General features: G+C 42.1%; 1 protein-coding gene across 1 annotated transcript in view; it reads right to left on the bottom strand.

Annotated features, from left to right (window-relative positions):
- C18H10orf67 (chromosome 18 C10orf67 homolog) overlaps positions 1–13907 on the bottom strand; it is a 66455-nt gene that overhangs the window by 32197 nt on the left and 20351 nt on the right. The window contains exons 9-11 of the mRNA XM_048367606.1: positions 9427–9492; positions 4727–4780; positions 3736–4272 (exon numbers count right to left, since the gene is read on the bottom strand). Coding sequence (XP_048223563.1) covers positions 3736–4272; positions 4727–4780; positions 9427–9492 — 657 coding nt within the window. The remainder of the gene's footprint in view (positions 1–3735; positions 4273–4726; positions 4781–9426; positions 9493–13907) is intronic.

Here is a 13907-nt window from a genome sequence, read left to right as displayed (position 1 = left end):
ACCCCAGTCCGGGCGACATTAGGACTGCTCTGGACAGGCTGCTCCCAGTGGGAACTGAAGAGAGACCCACAGCTGAAGCCCAAGGATGTGGAAGACAGCAGCACCCTATGGTGAGGGGAAAATGGCTGCTCGGTTGGTCCCAAATGTCAAGGGAATGTGACCATGAAATCCTCATTACACGTGGTCAGAACCTGGCACCTGCCTGCATGGCTGAGACTGCTTGGGGAAGAACACAAAACCATCCAAATCTCAACCTCATCGACTGCTGAATTCCAGAACTAATAATCTGTAAGATGCACTGTAATACTGGGAAACTCCACAATCAAAGGGTGTAATTGCGACCTATTAAGATAAATAAGAGAAGTATCAAACTTCTCCAACAAATAATGATTTTCATGGGTGCAACAAGCATTAGAAATTATTTCCAGGTCCAAATATACTGGAAGTATGTGTTTGTCACTGAACTACTCAAAATAAAGAACTATAGAAGATGAAAGCTACTTCTCAGTTGAATTTTTACATATGCTATTGCTCAGACACTCAACTGCAGATCTGAGGGCAGAATCTAAAGATGGACTCAGTCTACCAACAAGCAGAGTGCTTATTTCCCATGATGCACTGCAGAATGGCTAGCAGCCTTGTTTATCATGTCAACCCAACGGGAAAAAGAATGCAATCACAAAACAATGAGCACATTATGTAATTGTCTTCTTTTATATGGTTTATTTTAAACTTCATCTGCAATTTAACCAAACAAAAGGGTTGCTTGGGAGGGATACAGCCTACTTCAGAAAGATCTTTACCTACATAGCCCACAATAACCCTATGTTATAATAATAATAATAATAATCAAATAATAATCAAAACATTACTAGCTTGTCTGTCACTGTGGTCATAATTACAAAACAATTGCAAACACATTTTATCTAGCAATTCTGACACGTTAAAAAAACATATCCTAGAGTTCTTATTAGAATCTTTGTACAAATGGTTGGGAATTGCGTGGTTTAAAAATAAGACTGTGACTTGGTGCCTTGTCCCATTTCCCACACAGAAGAGCCCTGATTCCTTCTTCTGCAGACCTAAGCGCACACCATATGGTCCTTCCATAGAGACCAGGGCACCCCATGGAAACTCCAAAGTCTTCCATGCAAGTATTTACTGGATGCAACCTTAATTAACTAATTACTTTGGGGTGGGGCAATGGGGATGAAGAAAATCCAAGAGTCCAATTTAACCTTGATAATGTGAAACCTTCACATTTGAAATGGTTTACAGAAATCAAAAGATAAACTTTGCACAAGCACACTGGACAAACACGAATTTTAGGTTGTGAAATCTTTCATAAATAGAAATCAGAAGGCAATGTTCATATCGTGCTTTTCAGGCTGGCTAAACACTCCGTTTATCACGGTGGACGCTGCTCTGTGCAGCATGTGCCCGGTTCCCACCAAGTGACACAGATTTCAAAAAATAAGTATGATTAATTAGGTAAGTTAAATGACTGATGTAAATGTTCCTGCAGCAGGCTCTCCGTGTGGTCATTTATGAGGAGTAAATATTATAAAAAACCTTTTAAAGATCCTTTCTAAGAGGTCCTGCTACTTCCATTGAGTTAAATATTTAAAGAGAATCAGGAAAATTACAACTGGGGAATGTATTTATAGAGTGAATACCCTGAAGATGATATAAAGGAATATTCATAATAACAAAGATGATTACTATGAACAAAATAATAGCAATAAGAGTAAAGTAGGAAAATAAATTTCACTAAAAAATGTATAGTCAAATTTAGGTATCAGCTTAGGCCTTCTTCTTCTCCCAGAGTCCAATTTTTACTTATTGGTATACATTAACCCCAGAGTCTCTTCAACTGACAGAATGTTCTGGTAAGTTCTGGAAACATCCCAGATGACAATCATTACCCGTCAGAAGAAATCAGTATGACTTTGAGGGAAAACTGATTGAAATGACATCTTCTCAAAGGTCCCCTGCTCACAGATGCCCGGTGAAGGATGTCATTGGCCACTCACTCTCTTTTTAGAACAAGACCCAGGCTCCTAAGGCCCACACTTGGGGTAGAAGTCCCTGAAATTAGCTAAGCTAGACAACATTCAGACCTAAATTCCTTAAACAATGCAGTACTTAAGTGAGTTAAAAAATAAAAACCCATGGAGTAGGTATGATGAATTTGAGGGGGATACAACACCCAAATTGCCACACCCCCAACACAATCATGCTTCCTTTAAAGAAGCAGGCAAAAGCACAATGAAAATGCATGCCTAGGCAAAAGCACCCCAAAACTTTCCCCTTCCAACATTTAATTCACTAGTACCCTCTCTTAGTAAAAATTCCCTAACCCAAACTGATTGGGGAGGCTGACTTGTGTGATTTCAAATCTCTTGTCTCTCATGGTGGGCACGCAAAAAGAAAGCTTTGGACCCCAGTGGTTCATGCCTATAATCCCAGCTACTCAGGAGGCTAAGATCAGAGGATTGTGGTTCAAAGAGAGCGTGACAGAAAAGTCCATGAGATTCTTACCACCAATTCAACACACACACACACACACACACACACACACACACTCAAGTGGCCTAGTGCTCGTGGCTCAAGCCCCACAACCAACAACAACAAAAGACTCAAGTACTTTCCTGCCAGGGCTGCCTTTGGACCATGAGTGTCAGATCTTAACCAACAGTCTCAGTAACTAGGATCACAGCCTTTTATTTCTGCATAAGCCAGTGCCTTATTACTAGCTGCTATGGGCAATGAGTTCTTGGACCACATTACCCCTACCCAGGATGGAATGGTTGGCTGTTCTGTCCATTTAGGACATCCCGTCTCCCCAATATCCAGACTTCAAAGAAGATACTTTTAGAATCCAAGCACTGGTGAATTGTGTCCAAATTCTCTTATCCTGGGGAATTAATGTTAGTTTCCACTGGGCTCAACTTACCAGGAACAATACCTTTTTCTCATCTTCTGATGTTTCTTTCCAGGCACAGTGACTCCTATTGCAGGACATCCCTGGTGTCCCTCTTTTTCATTCCTCATGGGGTGTGAGGTCTATCTGGCTGGTGAGTTGGCTTAAGAGGCCTATACCTTTCATGATACCCGCCCCCCCCCTTTGATGGTGGTGCTAGAGTTGAACTCAGGGCTTGCTAGACTCCCTCCAGCCTTGATTTTTTTTTTTTTTTGTCAATAATGGGGCTTGAATTCAGGGCCTGGGAGCTGAGCTCTTTTTGTTCAAGGTTCTCTACTACTTTGAGCCACAGTTCCACTTCCGGTTTTCTGTTGGTTAATTGGAGATAAAGAGTCTCACAGACTTTCCTGCCAGGCTGACTCTGAATCGCCATCCTCAGATCCCAGCCTTTTAAGCAGCAAGGATTGCGGGCGTGAGCCACCAGCACCTGGCCCGATCCTGATTTTTCACGGGCCGTTTTAAAGATAAGGTGTCCCTTCCTGCCAGGGCACACAGCCTGATTTGCCTCCTTTAGGCTTTCAGTCTTCGCTGAGATTATAGGGTTCCACCACCACACCAAGTGTCCCTCTGTGAAGAGAGGGTCACTTGGACTTTTTCTGCCCAAGATCTTCTCAATCCCCAGCTTCCACATATCTTGAGGTGCAAAGTGCGCACTACTGTGACTAGCTCTGGGCTAGGCGGTGGGTCTGGTGGACGCTGGGCAGGGGTGGGGGTAATAGTGTGTGGGGGGGAATCGTGTGTACAGGTCTCACCACACGCTTGCGCTCCTCACGCGGGGCCTGCTCACGCGGGGCCTGCTCACGCTGGGCCTGCTCACGCTGGGCCTGCTCGCGCTTGGCCTGCTCACGTTGGGTTTGCTCGCGCAGGGCTTGCTCACGCAGCACTTGCTCACGTGAAGACTGCTCACGCAGGACTAGATCACGCGAAGACAGCTCACGCACAGGCAGCTCACGCGAAGACTGCTCACGCACAGGCAGCTCACGCGAAGACTGCTCACGCACAGGCAGCTCACGCAGGACCTGGTCACGTGAAGACTGCTCCCACAGGGGCGGCTCCCGCCGGGGCGGCTCCCCGCGCAGGGCCGGCTCCCGCAGGGCCGGCTTGGCAGGTGGCCCGGGCCGAGGCGGCTCGTACCTAGGCGGCTCCCGCTGCACCTGCTCGGGCAGAGGTTCTTGGATTTCCACTCTTTTTGCCGATTTCCTTTTCCCTGGAGTGGGTGGCGGCGTGGCAGTGGCGTACACGGCGGACATGTCTGTCCTCGAAGGTGCCACGGCGACGGTGGTTTTGCTCTGAGAAGCCCACGGGGACAAAGACATTTCTCTCCCCTTGGGAGCTTTCAGGCTTTTCTGTCATGGGAAAAGAACCAATGTGGGCACTCTTGGGTCTGTCCTCAGATTTGTACCCCTTTTTCCTCCCCATGAGTGCGAACCCCAGAGTTCAAATGTTCACTCTCCAAGGGCACACAAACCACCCTAGCCTGGCCTGCCTTTGTTGGACAGCTGAGCTGGTCACCCCCCTCCTTCCCCCAACACATCTAACATCTTTGGAAGCAAGAGAAGGTGGACTCCTTACGTGTGGGCTGAAGTGAATGATTTGAGGTTTAAATCAAAGTTGGTTGAAGGAAAGAAGATTCAGGAAACAGGGCCAGGAGCCTGAGGGACAGGCCGGCCCTGTCACTGTCACTCACCGGCCTGGCAGGGAAAGGGGAGGAGAGAGAAACTAAATACAAATACAAACCCTGACCATCATGGTGTCATATCTTCTTCTTATTTCCATGTCATCTCTCTGCCTGACCATCTGTAAAAAATTGTAGTATGCACTGTTTACAAACATTATAAAAGAGAAATATTGATAAGACATTCTTAAACTATTATGGAGATATGAGTTACTCAGAGCATGCTGTTGCCAGGGCAACGAGTAAAGGATGTTATAGCCAATGTGCAGATAATTCAATCAGCACCAAGACTCTATGGTTTGCCTTTTAAAAATAAATACCTACCTCCTTTATGAGCTCCCTCCCTCTCATCCTCCTTCATCCTGCCAATATCTAGTCCACTCTTCATTTGTAAAATGATATCTAATTCTTTACAAGTTCATATGGTATCCATCAGTCCCTGATTCATTTTGAGTTACTTTTATGCAAAGCTAGAGCTTTCCATAGATTGTCATTGTTTGGGATGAAGTTCATGATGGTTTTTACTTTTTGGCAGTATTGGGGCTTGAACCCAGGGTTTTGTGCTTGCTAGACAATTTTTAGCCATGCCACCAGCCCTTGTTGCTTATATTATTTTTCAAGTAGGGTCTTGTGCATGTGCCCAGACAAGCCTGAACTGACATCTACCTGTTTATACTTTCCACATGGCTAGGATGACAAGCACAACCACTGAGGCCAGCTTTTGATTTAGTTGAAGTCTCTCAACTCTGGATTGTGGTTTGAAAGCACAATCCTTCCAGATTTTGCTTCCTGGGTAGATAGGATTACAGGCATCAACCTCTGGTGCTTGGCTTGGAAAATATTTTTAGTTAACTTAGCGCACAAACAAGTTTCTCATTATTTTGAAACAACTAGATTCTGTTTTAATTTCACATACAGTAAATATCAATAAATAAAACCCATCTACATTAAATTTCCTTATATACCTCAACCATTTTGTTGTTGTTTTGAAAAAGGGTCTTACAGTGCCAACCAAGAGAGGGTGCTTTAGCAAGAGGAAACTGTACTTAAGAACCAGGTACTGGTGGCTCATGCCTGTAGTCCTAGATATTCAAGAGGCTAAGATCTGAGGATCAAAGTTTGAAACTAGCCCAGGCAGAAAAGGTCATAAAATTCTTATCTCTAAGTAACCAGAAAAATGCAAAAAAAAAAAAAAAGTGAAGGTGTGGCTCAAATGGTAGAGTGCTATCCTTTTATCAAAAAGGCAATCAAAAGTGCAAGGGTCCTAAGTTCAAGCCCAGTAGTGGCACAGAAAGAAAAGAAAAAGAAAGAAGGAAAGACAGGAGGAGACGACTCTATCTGCTGACATCTTTTAAACAACACCTGTTCAAGGGAGCACTTTCTTTCACAAGACTTGCCCTCTGTATCCTTGGCTTTTTAAGTACATGGGAAAGGCTGGACAGGGCTACCAGGTATTCTGAACCTCTTGAAACACATGTGACTGGCCTAGAGTCAGGGGCCAGTGAACCAGGGACCACATTGGCAGTAGAACGGATTCCTGCATTTGGCAAGGTGTACAGGAATGCAGTCATACTCAACCACTATTTTGTCATCTTGATTAACAGCCATCCTTCCAAGAACTTCAATGTCAGTGTAGTTTTACCCAGATGACCACAGCAACAGATTCACAGCTAGACCCTCAAACACTGCCGAATGATATGTAATAGGAATGGATAGACTTGAAGCATGTCTTGAAAGGAACTCTGTCATTGGGAACCCAGCTATGGAAGCAAGCAGGGGTGACAGTGCTGTGTGCCCCCAAACAGAGCTAGAATAATCTCTAGGGCTCCTTTCTATCTCAAGTCTGGATTCTCCAAAAACACCATATGCACTGGGATATTTTCATAAGAAGATGGAAACTAGGTGAGGGAATAAGTTTAATCCTAATAGAGATCTAACAAGGACCTTCGCTTCCTCTTTTTAGCTTTAAAAATAAGTGAAAAAAATGCAGCAGTAGTGCTCACTAAACAGCATGTTGAAAATGAACTATACAATGTATGGGTAGGAATGGGAGGGAAAAACTGGGAAAGAGCAAGGGAAGGGATGACACTGTCCGAAAAGAAATGTACTCCTTACTTGACTTATGTAACTGCGACCCCTCTGTACATCACTTTGATAATAGCAATAAAAATAATAATAGTAAAAACCCACTTAGCCTAGGAATCATGGGAAGATGAGAAATTATGTCCTATGTTTCCCCAGAAGCCAGTCTAAGGACACAGTTACCCAGAATTTGGATATGAAGGGTTCATCCTGTTAACTAAGGCTTGGTTCACTCTGGATTTACCCAGTGATTGGATTACAAGGGCTCTGTGCTAATCAATGGATTGACTCATTGATGGATTTATAATTGGAAAGCATTATTAGGAGGTGGTAGAAACTTTCTGAGATGGGACTATAGTTGGGCCCTTGGGGGCTACATCTTATTCAAGCCCCCTTTATATCTCTCTGCTTCCTGGCTACTAAGAAGTAAGCAGCTCTATTTCACCAAATGCTCTGTTCTCACCATGGACTGAAACCTCTCAAAATTCAGAGCCGAAATAAATCTTTCCTCTCATAAGTTGACTTTCTCAAGTTATTTGTTACAGTAATGAATAAATCTAACATATTTTAATGCTTCCTTATATTTACCAATCTTATCTTTTTGATGCCAACTCTGGCTTTTTACATAAAACTATTTACTTACTTAATTAATTAATCTGTGCCAGTACTTGGGCTTGAACTCAGGGCTTGAGCATTATCCCCTAGCTTTTTTTCTCTTAAATCTGGCACTCCATGTAAGCCACAACTCCACTTCTAGCTTTCTCTTTTTCTGGTTAATTGATGATAAGAGTCTCATAGACTTTCCTGCTCAGGTTGGCTTTGAACTACGATCCTCAGATCTCAACCTCCTGATAGGTAAGGGTACAGATGTAAGCCACTAGTAACTAGGCTACATGAGACTCTTAATAGGCCAAAAATAACCTGTACTGGAAAGCCAGTACATAAAAACATTGTCAGAAAGAATACAAAATGATGGTGGTCATGGCCACCTTTCCCTTCTCCTACTCTCCTGCACAATCACAAATGGTAGTTTACATAAAATAGCAGTACAACATATAACAAAGGATCTCAAATGGTCTTCCCAGGGCATAGCACAAAACCTAGGAGGAGAAGGGATTGGAAATTGAACCTCCAGAGTCCCAAAGCATGTGTACCATGGAAACTTCCATTACAAGGAGAGCCTTAATCTTACTTTTTTTTTTTAAATATAAACTCCCAAACTAGTTTTAAGCACCCCAAAAGCTTCTGTGCTGGGTGTGGCTCATGAAGCAGGCTCTTGTGGTTTGGTAACACATTTGTTTGGAACTCAGTAAACTTCTAAATGACAAAATAAAATGTGATTGGTTCCTGGTGGGCAGTACAACAGCACCAGTGAAATGCTTACAATTAAATGCTTACTTAAAAAAATAATGTAATTCATAGGAACATGGGGTCTGCTAATATGTAGGCACACATTCACTGATTGGGTCATTTTATTTCTTCTCTATGCTCCTAACAAACTAACAATATACAATCACTTCTCACTCCTTAAAAGAAAAAAAGCACTTCCATATTCATGACAATATATACATTTAATTATTTGTTTTGAAAGCAGGACCTGGAGCTTAGAGGACTGACCGAGCTGAGTGGAGGATGGGTAAGAGAAGAAACATCAAGTAGACTGAAATTATAAGGACTATTTTTATATGCCAGGTATTTAAAAGTAACAGGCTCAAAATAACACATTTGTTAACACATAGTGGATGTGAATAGGGGAGCCACAATTGTTTTCTTTTCTTCCTCCCTTCCTCCCCAGCTTGCATTCCCAAGTTGGTTTCATAGAAGGCTTTATTGTAATCCAGGAGCATTGTTTTGCATTAATTTCTATGACAAGGGACCCAAAACACAGGGTGCTCAGAGTAACAAAACCCAGTTAAGGGAACAGTCTTGACTTGGCACAGGGAATGACAAGCTGGAAAAAGGCAAATGTTTCAATATCTGAAGTGCTGTGGATTTCCTGCGAGCAACCTTTTCTCTTCCAAACAGTATCATATTCTTTTCAAGCACATTTAGGACGCAAGTCAAGCTGTGTTTTATTTTTTGTATTATAATAAACACAGTCAGTTTACTGTAACAAAGACAGACTAGCAGTGGTCAGCTGAACGCCAAGATACAGCACCATGAGTCTGGTAAGGTGGGGGGCTCGGGGGTGGGGAGTCAACAGATAAAATAAAAGACCAGCCGTCTGGAAAGTTCTCTTAAAAGAGCATAAAAAGGCAGTGTTGTCTTATGAGACTAACACAGACTGCCAAAATATCTAGCTAGGCACTTGTTCCTTTGTTGTTGTAACTTATGGCAAGTTGTCACTAAGATCAGCAAATCCATCGAAATGTTAGCCTCGCATATTTGTTTTTGGTTTGCAATCTCCAGAATAAAATGAACATATTTTATACACTGTTTTCAATGATAATACTAGTTCTTATGTAAGAGTCTCTTATCTGATAAAAATATTTATGACACTACCATTCAAAGTATCTTCTTAAAAATGGCTTTAAAATATTTAGAATTATGCATGCACTTAGATTTTTGATAAAGGTGAAAACGAATCATTTACAGTAATGTTACAAATAAAGTTACATATAAAATGCAAATACTTTTATCATTAAATTCTTAAGAAATTAAGAGAGAGAAAAGTAAATAATCTTACCATTTCTTGAACTAGTATTTTTTCAGCATCAAGTTCAGCTAGCAATCTGTCTCTAGTATCTATTAACTGGAAAAGAGAATAAATTTTGTGAAAGATCAGAAGAGAATAGCTTAAATTTCCCCTTCCAAAATTTGATTTACAAACATTTTAATATGACAAAGATAAAAGGATATCAATGTGGTCAAAGGAAAAATGAATTTTCTATTGATTGTTATGTTATCATGAGAATATTATACAGGTAAACAAATACACTCAGAAAATGCCAACATATTTACAGGCTTCCTCTCATTACCTTCCAAATTCAAGCATCAACACCTAATAAAATCTTTGTCACAAAGAAAAATTTTACGCGTGTGTGTGTGTGTGTGTGTGTGTGTGTGTGTATCAGTATAGGTCTTAAACCGAGGGCCTGAGCACTGTCACTTCACTTTTCCACACAAGGCTGATACTCAACCACTTGAGCCACAGCTCCACATGTGGCTAATTAATTGAAGATAAGGGTCTCACATCCTTTTTTCTGCCTAGGCTGGTTTCCAACCTCACTCCTCAGAACTCAGCCTCCTCAGTAGCTAGGATTACAGGCCTGAGCCACTGGCACCTAGCTTTGTTTTATAGGCTTCATTCGCTTCTTTTAGCTTTTTATGCTATATTTATGGACATAATCAAGCCACATTCATCAAAAGCATATATTTCCATGCAACTTCCCTTAGTAGTTTAAATAATTATTATTTTCATACAATATTTATATTGGGAAAACTAAACCTTTGAGTTAGACACCCATTCAACTCAATTCCTCATTTATTAATATAACCAATATCTCACTGTCGATGTTCTTTGTTGTTTTCGTTAGTCATCATTTCCTGGTTTATTCCACTGACCTCTTAATTGTTCTCTGGCTTTACATTTGCCTCCCTCCCATTTACTTGCTTACTGAGATGCCAGTCTGACCCAACAGCAATGACCAAGGCTCTTCAATGCACTCAGAAATTAGCTTCACCCCCTGGCCTGAGTAAGAATCCTCCCTGCTTGAGTCTGACCCTTGCCACCCTAGCTCTCATGGCCCCTCCAGCTAGAGCAAACCACACACCTTCCCCTGCAGCAGATGCCTTTTTGCAGTACTCAAGACACTTTGCCCACCTGTCCCTTGGTCCTTTCCTGGCTAACTGTAACCCCCTAGGAGTCAGCTCAGAGCCTCATTGCCCTCTGTGATGGTGTTCCATCCCAGCTGGGCCTGCCTTCTGTGGGCCCAGCAACTCTCCAGGCTTCACACCTCTAATGGAAACTTAACTCTGCTCTGTTTCCTCCTCCAGTGAAAATCAGGAGAATGGTTTGCAGTGTGAAAGTTGCTGGAAGACATACATGCTTTGCTGGTAGATTGTTGAAATCAAAACACAAAAGTTAACTGACAGATGGTTAGAGGTCAGCTTTCCACAGTTCAGTCCCTCCCTCCCTTCCTTTGTTCCTTTCTTTCCTGTGCTGGTAATAGGGCTTGAGCTCAGGGCTTCATACTCTCTCTTGACTTATTCTGTTCCAAGCTGATGCTTTACCATTTAAGCCACACTTCCACTTCCTTCAACTTGTTTTTGATCATGCCTAGGACCCTTCAAAAGTGGGGAGGAAGGTATGGCTTCTCCCAAAGCTCCTGTATTGCCCTTTTCTATTGTGTCTCCTGCTTACCCTTCTCTCTGCCCTCATTTTCTTCTTTTTGTCCCATCCCCCATCCTCTTCAATTGTCTTCTGATTCCCATTTCACTTGCCCCCCCGCAACTTCTAGTCTCCTCATTTCACTCTTCAGCCAGACTAGATTACAATACGTTCCAAACCCACTTCATACTTTGACAGTCACACTGGGGAGCCATTTCTTTTGCTCTTCTGGAACAATCCATTCTAATGGAGCTCCCCAAGAGGAGAGAGTGAGAAGGCTTTGTGTTTGTGAAGGCTTTCTAGAACCTTCCAGATGAAGCCAGCCAGCTTTTCCTTTGGTTCACACTTCTCATACAGGTCCTATGTCTCATGGTTGCACAGTGTCTGTCCCTCGAGATGTGACACTCTTCACAGCACGAGCCATCTATGTGTACAAACACTTCATTCTTCCAGCATTAGCTCAGTGCCCAGCACTGAACAGCACCTCAGAAACCTTGCTGGATTTAGTGACGGACAGTCAGACCCAATAAGCAAATATCTACTTTCCTTTGTTCACCAACATCCAATCTGCTTTCCATGACCAACCTCTTCGCTATAATCAGTATTTCATTCTACACATAGTAAGCCTTGGATAGACAGGAAAGAGGGTAAGAGACTGACCCAAGGGGCCACAGTGGGAGATAGGGAGCAGGAACTCAGGCTTTTAGCATCGTTCTGATCATTACAAAAATATTGCTATATTTCGTGTCTGTTTGGAATTTCAGTACATATAAAGAAAAATGATAGGATTTGAAAAAAAAAATGATCAGGTTAACCAGGCACTGGTGGCTCAAGTGTGTAATCCTAGCTCCTAGGGAGGCTGAGTTCTGAGGATCATGGTTTGAAGCCAGCCCAGACAGGGAAGTCCATGAGACTTATCTCTACTAAATTACAAAAAGAATCTGGAAGTGGAGCTGTGGCTCAAGTGGTAGACTGCTATCCTTGAGCAACAAGAAGCTCAGGGGCTGCACCCAGGCCCTGAGTTGAAGCCAATGGACTGGCTTTCGTGCACACACACACACACACACACACACAAGTTACAAAAGTTATCCTAATAACACATTTTATTTATCCCAGTATGTTTCTAAAATATCATTTCAAGGTACAATCAATATTATAAATCAACAGGGAAACAGCTCACACTTTTTATATCAAGTCTTAGAAACCCAGTGTGTAATTTTCCCTAAAAACATGTTTTAGTTTAAGTGGTACATTTTCATCTGTTGTTTCAGAAAAGATGAAATGTCAAAAAAAAAATCTTGACAGATAAAAGACTTGGGAGGTTTACATATCCAAAGTATTGAAAATGCACAGCAAGAGTTTTCCTTTATGGAAACATACAGGGGTTTTTCTATTTAACTTTAAAATAAAAATTCAGTTGTACTGGCCACATTTCAAGCGTTCAGCAGCCAAGTGTGGCCAAGGGACACTTAGAGGCAGTGCAGATCTGAAAAGCCCATGAGTGACATGTTTGCTTGTAGATGGTGTGATCAGCCACGCATATGGCAAGTTTCTTTCTCACTGGCAACTTACAGTGAGATTTTTTGTTTTTTCCTTAGTTCCTTGTTGTACTCTCACAGATTAGGACACATATGGAACCCACTTTCATCAGTGGTCATAGAGATAAAATAAGCTTTAGAAGCCTTTAAAATAAACTAGCAATGTTTCCCTGGTAGGTTCAGTAAAATTAGAAAGCTGACATTTTATTTTTGACCTTAGAGGTTGGTGCCAAGAATTTAGACTGTGATTCTCCTGTTTGTGCTTTGTCTAAAGATAGCACACCCCACATCAGCCAGCCATTGGTTGAGATGGGGTTCATGACATTATTTTTTTTTGTAGGGTGACTTGGCCTTAATTCCCTAGCTTCTACCTCCCAAATAACTAGGACTATAGGCTCAAGCCACTACACCTACCTAGAGGAACTTTTATATTTTGGACAATATTAATCTAAAAATTAATAATTGGTTCAGTTTTACTGGAAAACAATGTTTATTTGGAATAATTTGAGAATATGAACTTGCTCTGGCATCTATATATTTTTTGAACTCCAAATAGACCCCCATCTTATTCATCACACCAAGAGAAAGTTTCAGGGTGTCAGGCAAGAGGACTAGAACCAGAGGCTGAGACAGTGCAGTTTCATCTTCCTGTACCTTACAGTATGGTCTGGAAGACTAATGGTAAACAGTAAAGCCACACGGGGTGGTGGTGGTGGGGAACGGGACAGAGCTCAGAGAGTCAAAGCCAGAAGTGGTGAGTTTCACCCGCAGGAAGCAGGAACTGGTGTAGTCCTCTTGCCTTAGCTGCACTAGGAAATCTTGATAAAGAAGTCCCTGTTCTCACTCATGATTAATCTGATGGCCTTGAGCCTAACTCATCCCTATGCAGAAAAATGAGCACCAACCAACATCTGAAGATAAGACTTTTCATTCTAAATAATGGAATTTTCTCACCACTGCAAACACCTGTTGAAACTTTCCTATGCCCAGTAGCTCTTCAAATCCTTTCAATCACAGTAGATGCTCAATTATTCCAAGTAAAAGAAGCATCTATAGACCAATGAATTATTACTATTATTACTAGCAGCAGTAGTAATGCCAGTCCTGGTGCTTGAACTCAGGGCTTGGTTGCTGTCCTGGAGCCTCTTTGTGCTCAAAGCTAACACTCTACCATTTGTGCCATGGTGCCACTTCCAGCCTTTTCAGAGTAGTTTATTGGAGGTAGGAGTCTCATGAATTTCCTGACCAGCTTGGCTTCAAACTACCATCCTGAAATCTCAGCCTTGAGTAGCTAGGGTT

This window comes from Perognathus longimembris, chromosome 18 (genome assembly GCF_023159225.1).
Source record: "Perognathus longimembris pacificus isolate PPM17 chromosome 18, ASM2315922v1, whole genome shotgun sequence".
In the NCBI taxonomy this organism is placed as follows: Eukaryota; Metazoa; Chordata; class Mammalia; order Rodentia; family Heteromyidae; genus Perognathus; species Perognathus longimembris.
Note: the sequence above shows the minus strand (reverse complement) of the source record. Positions and strands in the feature narration are given on the sequence as shown.